The sequence below is a fragment of the Chenopodium album genome, chromosome 24, assembly GCF_948465745.1.
Source record: "Chenopodium album chromosome 24, dcCheAlbu1.1, whole genome shotgun sequence".
NCBI classification, from domain to species: domain Eukaryota; kingdom Viridiplantae; phylum Streptophyta; class Magnoliopsida; order Caryophyllales; family Amaranthaceae; genus Chenopodium; species Chenopodium album.
The window spans coordinates 5,741,140-5,752,214 of NC_137857.1; the positions used below are offsets into that span (position 1 = coordinate 5,741,140).

At 36.4% G+C, this 11,075-nt stretch overlaps 1 protein-coding gene and 1 pseudogene across 1 annotated transcript; both read left to right on the forward strand.

The window, feature by feature from the left end:
* The first annotated feature begins 1,065 nt into the window (after positions 1-1,065).
* On the forward strand, positions 1,066-3,760 carry LOC145611686 (transmembrane 9 superfamily member 11 pseudogene; annotated as a pseudogene).
* Positions 3,761-5,081: 1,321 nt separating this feature from the next.
* LOC145611328 (adenylate kinase 5, chloroplastic-like) lies at positions 5,082-10,397 on the forward strand. The gene is made up of 19 exons (XM_081666650.1): positions 5,082-5,346; positions 5,431-5,532; positions 5,815-5,943; positions 6,048-6,182; positions 6,371-6,517; positions 7,253-7,327; positions 7,425-7,518; positions 7,665-7,714; positions 7,847-7,973; positions 8,161-8,198; positions 8,272-8,352; positions 8,429-8,567; positions 8,713-8,792; positions 8,909-8,974; positions 9,090-9,119; positions 9,202-9,311; positions 9,435-9,572; positions 9,703-9,729; positions 9,822-10,397. Exons 1-19 carry the CDS (start codon positions 5,128-5,130, stop codon positions 9,847-9,849), a joined length of 1,815 nt encoding a protein of 604 aa, XP_081522776.1. The 5' UTR covers positions 5,082-5,127; the 3' UTR covers positions 9,850-10,397.
* The last annotated feature ends 678 nt before the right edge of the window (positions 10,398-11,075 follow it).

Below are 11,075 nucleotides of genomic sequence, written 5' to 3' on the forward strand. Positions count from 1 at the left end.
AATAGATCAGAGTTACAGAAGTGTGAAGACTACAAAGGTTTTTTATATTGTGCATTATTTTGACACTTGCAATATAGTAAATGTAATCAGGTGTACAATGAGTTTAATAAAGGAGAGAGTTTATAATGGTCAATGTTTTTTTCTTCTAGTTTACGAGTATTGGCTATATAATAATTTAAAAATGTCCTCTAAAACTCACTCTATTTATGATTTTGGATCATCATTTCTTATTTAAACCTTGTTTACAATGAATCATGCATTAGCCCCCATCCCTAGGTATCAATTTGAATAAAAGATGATAATACGTATTATAATCCCTTTAAATTTGTAATCAACTTTTTTTTTTTTAATTTTATACGGAGTAGTATGTATGCAAATCATGCATAAGACATTAAGACCCAGCTCAAACACGGTGATTATCAACTTTCTTAATACAGTAATTAAAGGTGGACTATCATTTTAAGGTTATCATACTATTAACGTCGTCAAATTGTAAAATAAAAACACAATAGTAAAAAAGCTATGAACTAATAGCTTTTTGTACTTGTATAGTTGTATTTTTACTTTGTTTTTATAAGAAATGTGGACAAAAAATTGGACCATCTTTTCTCAAAGCTATCATCAAGCTCATAAACCAGCCATGTTTGGTAAACCAGCCAACAACCATTTGCCAAACAAGGCCATACAAACGGGTTTATGGGCTTGCTATTGTTTTAGTTCAGTTCAGCTCCAATTAGTTCAGTTCTTAATTTTCTTCTCTCATAAACAATTCATTTCAGCTCTATTCAGTTAAGTTTAGTTCATTCCAACTTCAATCAGTTTAATTCTATTCAGTTCAGTAAATCAGAACAGACCCTATATCTTAAGTTTCCAAATATAATAACCAATAGAATATGAAGATTGGTGAATAAATCAATTTTCCCCAAAGATACCCTTGGATCTACAATTAGTAATGTAGAAAATGAGGAGATTTAAGTAATTGTCCTTCACGAAAGAAGTCCTAGAATGTTAAACACGTCGGTGGATGAAAGATGCAAAGACCCAAAGACCTACGTTATAAACTGCGCCCCGACTCACTCTCCCTCGCTATCTTTCTCTCTCTCATCTCATCTCATCTCTTTTCTGCGAATTGAATTCAGAAAATTCGCATGTTACTCTAACATTTCTTCCTCCATTCCCTCGTCGGTGCATTGCTGTCAAATTTCAGTCTCTAAAGGTCAGTTAGATCTGTAATTTTCTCCTGCATTTCTTTCTTCTTCAAATCTTTATAGCTTTCTTTTCTTTGATTAGACTTAATTGATCTGATCGTGACCTAGGATTTTGTTATTTAGGGTTTACATCATTAGATCTCGAATCCCTAATCTCGCTATTTAGAAAAACCCTAATCAATTTTGGCTAATTAGTGTAAATTCTGATCTGGGTCTGCCAGATCCGACGAAAGATGGGGTCTTTAGGTAAATCAATGTTCTGGGTAGTTGTGATTTGCTTGATATTTGAATCTGGAAATGGGTTTTATCTCCCTGGTAGTTACCCTCACAAGTATGGAGTTGGGGATACACTTTCAGTGAAGGTGAATTCTCTGACCTCAATTGATACTGAAATGCCATTTAGTTACTACAGCTTACCCTTTTGTAAACCCCAAGAGGGTGTTAAAGATAGTGCTGAGAATCTTGGTGAGCTTCTTATGGGTGATAGGATTGAGAACTCACCTTATAGGTTTAAGATGTACACAAATGAGACTGAGATCTTTATGTGTAAAACTAGCCCTCTTTCTGCTGATGAGTTTAAGCTCTTGAAGAAGAGGATTGATGAGATGTATCAGGTTAACTTGATCCTTGATAATCTCCCCGCCATTCGTTACACCAAGAAAGATAATTTCTTGTTGAGGTGGACAGGTTATCCTGTTGGGATTAAGGTTCAAGATGCTTATTATGTATTCAATCATTTGAAGCTTACTGTTCTTGTTCGTAAGTATGAGGAAACCAATGTGGCTCGTGTGATGGGTACCGGCGATGCTGCTGAGTTGATCCCTGGAGGCAATGGTGTTGGTGGATCTGGAGAGCCTGGTTACATGGTTGTTGGTTTTGAGGTTGTGCCCTGCAGTGTTCAGCATGACATGAATGCGATTAAGGATGCTAAGATGTACGATAAGTACCCTGGGAAGATTAATTGTGATCCTGCAACCGTATCAATGGCAATTAAGGAAAGTCAACCTATTGCTTTCACTTATGAGGTCTCATTTGTGGAAAGTGATATTAAGTGGCCATCTAGATGGGATGCTTACTTGAAAATGGAAGGTTCCAAGGTTCATTGGTTTTCTATTCTCAACTCCTTGATGGTGATCACTTTCCTTGCTGGTATTGTTCTTGTGATCTTTTTGAGGACTGTTCGCCGAGATCTTACTCGTTATGAGGAATTAGATAAGGAGGCTCAAGCTCAGATGAATGAGGAATTGTCGGGATGGAAACTTGTGGTTGGTGATGTCTTCCGGGCTCCTAGCTATCCGTCATTGCTCTGTGTTATGGTTGGTGATGGTATTCAACTTCTTGGGATGGGTGTTGTGACAATTATGTTTGCTGCTCTAGGATTTATGTCACCTGCATCTAGGGGAACTCTTCTCACAGGTATGGTGTTTTTCTACTTGGTTCTTGGTATTGCTGCTGGGTATGTGGCTGTTCGATTGTGGAGGACTATTGGTTGTGGGGATCACAAAGGATGGGTTTCTGTCTCTTGGAAGGCTGCTTGCTTTTTCCCAGGCATTGCCTTTTTGATATTGACCTTCTTGAATTTCTTGTTGTGGGGAAGTCATAGCACAGGAGCAATCCCATTCTCTCTCTATGTTATCCTTATCTTGCTCTGGTTTTGCATCTCTGTTCCTCTCACCTTAATTGGTGGTTACTTTGGTGCAAAGGCCCCTCACATTGAATACCCTGTGCGAACTAATCAAATTCCCCGGGAAATTCCACCTCAGAAATACCCTTCATGGTTGTTAGTCCTCGGTGCTGGGACCCTTCCGTTTGGAACCCTCTTCATTGAGCTTTTCTTCATCATGTCTAGCCTTTGGATGGGCAGAGTTTACTACGTTTTTGGGTTTCTCTTCATTGTTCTGATCCTCCTTGTCGTTGTGTGTGCTGAAGTCTCACTTGTTTTAACATACATGCATCTCTGTGTTGAGGACTGGAAATGGTGGTGGAAGTCTTTCTTTGCCTCCGGTTCAGTGGCCATATACATTTTCCTGTACTCCATCAACTACCTCATATTTGACCTCAAGAGCTTGAGTGGACCTGTGTCTGCTACTCTCTACTTGGGATATTCGCTCTTCATGGTTTTGGCCATCATGTTAGTCACGGGTACTGTTGGATTCCTCTCCTCATTCTGGTTTGTTCACTACCTTTTCTCCTCAGTGAAGCTGGATTGAAGCAAATTATCATGCCATTTCAAGGTTTCTTGCAGATTTTGTAGGGGTATCTTTCCTGGTGAAAGATGGATGTTCAACCTGCTCTTTAATAGATACTAGTCATATTACCCTTTTCAGATTTACTAAATTTCTAGGGAATTTGATGAAAGATTTGTAATAATAACCTTTAAGTTTGATTTTTTTATTACATGGAGATACCTGCATGAATTTACATAGTTTCCTTGCATATTTAGGGTCTATTTTGCTTCGTCTAGCATAACATGGGACACTTCCTTGTATTTGAACTTGAAATTTAATAGAAATGAGGAAGTTGGGTTGTTTTTGTTTTTAAATTCTAGTGTATGATTGTATCTGTCTCATATGCTGGGTCTACGTATGAAGCTATAGCTGATACACATGTTGGGGAAAATTCTATGTCCAATTAATGTGTTGTTGTCTCCATTACCCTACTCCTGCTATTGTGTGCTTCCACAAGCGTGCATGTCTCGTGCTCTGATGTGTGGACGTGCATTATGTGCTGTGCTGTATAGCCTGTATTATCGTGGACAATTGAATGATTTGCCCAACCTCTGGGATTGCAGTGCTAAACTATAAATGAATCCATCAATAGTTGGCAATATTCTAGCTATCTTTTGCTTCAAAATAAAACAAATTGTGTCTAATACTAGCTGGAACTTATGATCAAGTATGGTAGAGAAGATCCTCTTGAATTCCTGGTATTGAATTTTAATGTTGTTTGCTGAATATAAAGTAAATTAGGTTTGGCATTTACTAATTACTGCATGAGATCGTAAGTTGTGGAGCTCGTATAATTCACGTTTTTGATTCTTCAGCATTATCCCCTCAACCATACAACACAACTGGTCAAAAGCTTGTAAAATAATCAGATTGAATTCGTCCAACAAAAAAAGAGAATGATATGCATCTAATTCAAAGTATCATATGCAGTAATTTGCAAGCCAAACTTGCTTTAGGACTTTCTACCTACTGAAAAAAGAAGTTAGTCTTGCAAGCTTCAATGATTAATTACACTCAACTGTGATTGGGAAGTTAGAATCATATCATGAGCAGACGAGGGTGTATATAATTTTATCTGGCTGTTAGCTTGTGTGAAGGCAGATATTATTGCAACGAATCTAAATTAATCATGCTCAGGAGTGAATGAATGTGGGATACATGCAGCATCTCTGTCATTATATGGATTCATTTGTGTTCTTTTCATGAGACAATACTGATGTGGACCAAAAATAGTATGTGAGAGGCAGTGTTCGATCCTCTAATCATCCAAGATGGAAAGTGGTGGCGGAGTTGGCTGGTGATAATCTTACCTTCCACTCTGGTTAGGGTGGTGACAGGGTTCAAATTTCATTGGAAGTAGCGGTATGGGGTTGGGGTTAGTACTTTAATTGGCGCAAGGACTTTCACGCGATTAGGCCTCTAAGCAAGAGAGTGAGAGGTAATTCTTGCCAAAGCACAGCCTCTTGGTTAAACTTCTGTTATTAAGGCTTGATAACAGTAATAAAATATCATGGATAGTATGAAACAAAGTATACACAGTTAAATTATCTGGTAGTCGTTTTCAGTTAATTTTAGCCACTCCTATCCAGCTATCCTCCTGTTCTGTCCCCACCCTCTTTTTTGTTTCTCCTGAACTTTTATTGAGTAAAACACCATAGCCAAATCTATTGTGAGTTGGTGATTGATTAGCTATGTTGCTAAAATCATTACCCTGTGCTTCTCACTTGGATGCCAGTCATGTCACAAGAATTACTACTTGTCAAACTCCATCTTCTTCTTCTTCTTCCGTCTTCTATACTTGTACTTCTTCCTCCCCTTCCCACCTTTCTGTTTCTTCTATTTCAACCTCTCTTCCTCTTCGAAATCTTCGTTTCCGACAGGAGCCTCCTCCTAAGAAATGCATCCTAAAGGTCAGAATTCGTACTTTTTTAGTTGCTCACTGATATTTGAGTAGCATTTTCATCATGTTGACTCTTTGTGTATGCCTCTTACAGAAATTGCAGGTGAATTGCGCCATCAATGAGCCTCTTAAGGTTATGATTTCGGGAGCACCAGCTTCTGGTAAAGGAACCCAATGCGAATTGATTGTACAAAAGGTGAACCATATCCCTGCCTCCATTTTTAAATCATCTTTCTGAAATTAAATTATTTTTGCAACTTTGATGGACATTCAAATCGATTTCAGTGATTTATTTATTTTTTTTTTTTAATGGATTGCGGGTTTGTTTTATTCATTTTATATGTTATTATTGTTTGTATATATATTTAGATTGGGGCAGTTATGCTGTTTTATTTGCATTTATTCTTTTAGATAAATTCTGTAATGCTACTTGATCCTAACTTCAGAATACATTTTTGTATGGTTCTTTCATCTATAGTTTGGACTGGTTCATATATCCACTGGAGACCTCCTGAGGGCAGAAGTGGCAGCTGCCACAGAAATTGGGATCAAAGCAAAAGAGTACATGAACACAGGCCGCCTAGTCCCTGACGAAATTGTCACAGCTGTATATGCTTTTTTTTTTTTTTTTTTCCAATTTTTAAGTCATAGATTTTTACCTGAGTTATAACTTGTTTTTTTAGAGAAGAGAATCATTACATTTGTTGATAGATGGTTAGAACGCGACTTTCCCTTCAAGATGCAAAGGAGAAAGGTTGGCTTCTGGACGGGTATCCACGGACCTCAGCTCAGGCTCAGAGTCTTGAAGAATTGGGAATCAGACCAGATGTTTATATTGTGCTAGAGGTATAACTTTGAGCCATACTATTCTAACAAGATCATTATCATATAAGAATGATCCCTTACTAGGTGTTCATCAATAAACACTATATTCTGTCTCATACAGATTAGTAAGTTATGTTACTAATGACACATTATTGTTAACACATGAGATAGAAGAGAAAGTTTACACAGATTCGGTTCCTGATACTCAGGTTCCTGATGAAATTCTGATCAACAGATGTGTTGGGAGACGGCTTGATCCTGTGACAGGGAAGATTTATCACGTACAAAATTTTCCTCCTGAAACAGAGGAAATTAAAGAAAGACTTGTCACTCGCCCTGATGACACTGAGGAAAAAGTATGCACCTTTACCCAATGCATCTCTTACTAGTCCCTTAATATGAAACATGTCAAATTGCACAATCATTGTCAGTTTCAATCATCTTATTGAAGGTAGCTAGTCATGACAAAGTATACATTGTTGTTAAGTTTTACGGAGTCAAGGTTTGTGATTATATTATACCTAATTTGATTCACAGGGGGGAATTCTAACTTATAATCATCTTCATCTCTCTTGATTCATGCAGTGTAACTCTCACAGGTATATTTGAGATATCACATAAATTTTTGTAGAGAGCTTTCAAAAAATAATCAATCTTGCTCTTTTTTTTCATTATATGAATGATAAAGGCAGTCACTAAAATTTTCATAGTAAATTGTGTCCAAAAAAATTAAGAAATTCCTAGCACTCACAAGGTTTGTAGCATATTGAAGTATGTACCCTAGTTGGCATTGTGCATTGAGGTGAAATTAGGTACCATGTAATATATAACAAAATTTATAGATCCTAAATGAAGTTGGCTTATTGTGAATGTCTATAATGCCTACTACACCTCCATGATAAATATAACGTTGACAAGTATGCACGAATTTAACACTGATTTGATTGCTCTGCATGGCACATTGAGAAGGAATATCTACTGATCTTACATTTTAGGAATGGACCTAGTGTGTGCCAAAGTTTGTCTTTGTAGTCAATATTATCTACTACACCCTTCAATATACCCAACAGACTTATGAATTCCATTTCCAGGTAAAATCTCGTCTGGAAATATATAAAAGAAATGTGGAGGCAGTCTTAACAACTTATATGAATATAGTGAAAAAGGTACCTCAATTACTGATATCATGTAATTTTCTTCTCTGCTCAAAGCTAAGAGCTTTCTGTACTGAAGTTTATCTAAGTTATGGTTTGGGAAATTTAGATTGATGGAAATCGCCCAAAAGAAGTAGTTTTTGGAGAAATAAATTCTTTACTGAGCAAAGTAAAGGATGAAAAACTGAAGGCTGCCACCACAGGTGAGAATCTTGCTTCTCTTTTTCACAGCAGTGATTTCTATGTCAACTTCATCGTGACATATATCAATCGAGTGAGCTGATTGCTGTTTCCAATTAACACTGTTGGAGAATTATCTAACAATCATACATGGAGCATTTTCATGCAGGAAATGCAGTAACTAAGAGCAGCAATTCTAATCTTGCAACTCCAAACAAGGTATTTAGCTCTTAAAGTTATATCCTTCATCATCTCTTCCCTTCTTTTAGGTAATAAGAATACAAGGAATAGATTCATCCCATGTTTGAACTTATCTGAAACATTTGAACCCTTAGTTTAGCCTTATTACAGGATAAGTGGAGAGGAATCCCTACAAGGTTAAATAATATTCCTCATTCCAGAGAAATCAGAGAATATTTCTATGAAGATGTGCTGCAAGCTACACTGAGAGCTGTAAAAGATGGAAAAAGGAGGCTGAAGGAAAGTTGTTTTGTCCAATCCCTTTCATTCCACAACTTTAAGAAACCAGAAAACAATGTGTGCACTTTCTAAAATATATTGCAATTCTGACCAATGACCTTTTACTTTCTCCCTTGAACTTCAATTGATGATAATGGTAAATTTACTAAACTATGGTTTTTCCTGATTTTTATCTTTTATCTGACAGGTGGAGATCAGTATTCCAGAGCTGGACCCATCCACGGTAAGCAACTTCTTTTCTTTTCCAAATGTCTCTTAAAAGCTGTGAAATTGATCATATTTATGTGGTTTTGTAGGATGTTTATAGAATTGGGACTCTGATGGAGCTTGTTCGAGTCATAGCCCTTTCATTTGCTGATGATGGAAAACGAGTGAAGGTTGGTTTGTTTTAAATCACCTATGTTATAATCACCTCTCATTCTAATCCTTTTTCTGACATTAACCTCTACTTAGGTTTGTGCCCAAGGATCAATGGGTGAAGGTGCATTGGCAGGAATGCCATTACAGTTGGCAGGCACTCGAAAGATTTTAGAGTTCATGGATTGGGGTGATTATGAGGCCAAAGGGACTTTCATCAACATAGGTTCCATAGGTATTAGCAACATCAATAATAGTTTTTTTATGAACACATAATTCACTGTTATCTGGAGTTGCACCAAACCCTCTCACTAACCCTCCTTGCCCCCACTTATATGATGTTTGTAAGTTCAATGATTTGTAACATGGATATCTTGTAGGTGGCAATGAGGTTGATGAGCAGGATGACATGTTTATTCTAGTGGCTCCCCAGAATGCTTTTGGAAATTGTATCATTGATGTAAGGATCTTCATTTTCCATAAATTTATAATATACATTCAAATATTCAATATCCCATGGTATCATCCTGTCCGTAAAATGATCTGTTATAATCGTCTGATGATATTCCTTTGCAGGATCTGAGAGCTATGACTGATGCTGCAGGGAGTCGTCCAGTTATTCTCATAAATCCTCGTCTCAAGGTTTAATTTCCTAACACCATCTTCTATGCATGTTCTTGAGATGATACTTTCCGAGAATTTGTTATAATAACCCTTGATTCCCACCCCATCCCCCCCCCCCCCTCCTCTGATGCAGGACTTGCCTGGCTCAAGTGGCATTATGCAGGTAAAAACACCTCTTTTTCAATTTATTTCTTTTTGCTTTTTTATTCATCAAATCTAAACATTCACTATTCTGTTCTTCAAAGACAATGGGTCGTGATAAGAGATTGGAGTATGCCGAGTCATTTGAGAATTGCTACTCCTTTCGGCTTCTCTACTATGCAGGAACTCAGTACCCAATTATGGGTGCTCTCAGGTACTTTTGCCATGAACTTGTCATTTTGAAGTTTGAACTTAATCAGAAAATCAAGTTCATGTTGCCAAAAAATTTTTGCATTATGTGGAGCAAGAAAATCATATGAACATATTAATTCAACAGAATGTCGTATCCCTTCCCATACGAAGTCTACAAGAGGGTAGACGAAGCTCCTGGAAAAGAAAAGTATGTCATGCTGTCCACATTTGAGAAGAAGCCAACTTCTGATGACATTAACAATGCATTCCTAGGGAAGCCAAGGTAAATCTGAATTTGTCTGAAAAAAAGAGTGACATTTAAATTTGATGATTTAACTTTGTACATAATTTGTATTATATTTTTCAAAATCCCAGTGAAATTGGCTAATTACATCTTCATTGTTGTGTTGCAGAGAACTGAAGAATTCATCTGGTTTTTGGTAAGATCAGAGGAGAACCTGATATTTAACATGAAGTTTATTTTTGTAAGCCCCTTGATACTTACTTTTTTTTATGTTGCATTTTATTACAGGGGTTTCTTGAGTGCCATTCTGAGTTAAATATTAAACATATTGTAGCATCTTGAACTGTCTTATCGCGACCAATTACTCCTCCACTTCATTGCCATATCAGTTTTCTGGTTTGGCAGAATACTCGGCTATAGAGGAAGGATTTAAAGTAGCATGATTATGTAAATGATGCACCCTTAATTTTTTCACAAAATCACATAGAATTGAGGGTATTGTTTTACAATCACATATACTTGTTATCTTATGCAGGGACTTGTACCTCATATTACATATAGATTTCTTATTCAAATTTAGTGAATAGTGGCAAATTGTATGTTACAGATATCTCTATTCTATTATCTACCCTTTGTCGTGTCCAACGAACTGTGCTGGCTTAGATGATCATCCTAGGATCATGTAACCATTCTCCGATCCTGTACTGCTTCATTGCTATGAGATGAATCCGTGAATGTGAATCTTCCTAAGCCAAGGTTTTGGGTTTAATTTGTGTGGAATAGCATGTATTAACAGGCACATTATTTGTACCATGACTTTTCTGTTTGAATCAATTAATGAATGAGATGCTCCTTATGTTCCTACAGACCTACCCTCTTTTTCAATATTTAGTATATGATTGATGATCATATTCTAGCTAGATTTGAGTATTACAAGATTTGTTCTAGTTTAGTTTGAATCTGATTGAACATTGACTATGAAAGTTGATCACAAATAATTAGAAATTTTTGGTGATATAGTAGGAGAGTAGTTGTTGGATGACCCATAACCTAGCTACAAGGTTTTTCTTTTTTTTTTTTTTCGGATGACTAATGATATACAAGTCTAGAGACTTTGAATGTAGCGTCTATTGACTCTATTCTCACTTCACTATGTATTAAACTCACTTCATTAAAATTAAAATTTTACTCAAGTATCATTTTAACATGTTACAACTTGCTAGTGTTTGCATGAGCTAGCACATGCATCAAAAATAACTAATTGTGTATCTGAGTTGTTTAACAATGCAAGTTGGACATTATTCAGGGAATTCAATTGCTCAAGGTAAAAAAACGCATCCAGTGCTAGCAAAAATAAAATGAAAGATAAAAAAGTTTAATCCTTTTGAAAACTAATATTAATAATTCTCATCCAATTAGGAGTTGAAGTATTTGAAATTAGCAAGAAAGACAAATACTTCATATGATTTTCCAACATATTGTTTCAAATTGTATTTAAATTTCATTGTTGGTTGACCAATTTAAGTGTTGCTTATAGATTAG

What these genes read in the sequence shown, in the direction of transcription:
- LOC145611328 (XM_081666650.1), top strand. Translation starts at nt 5,128, where the DNA reads ATGTTGCTAAAATCATTACCCTGTGCTTCTCACTTGGATGCCAGTCAT. An exon ending in TCATAAATCCTCGTCTCAAG is followed by an intron (nt 8,975 to 9,089) that starts GTTTAATTTCCT and finishes CCTCTGATGCAG; the next exon opens with GACTTGCCTGGCTCAAGTGG. An exon ending in GCTCAAGTGGCATTATGCAG is followed by an intron (nt 9,120 to 9,201) that starts GTAAAAACACCT and finishes TGTTCTTCAAAG; the next exon opens with ACAATGGGTCGTGATAAGAG.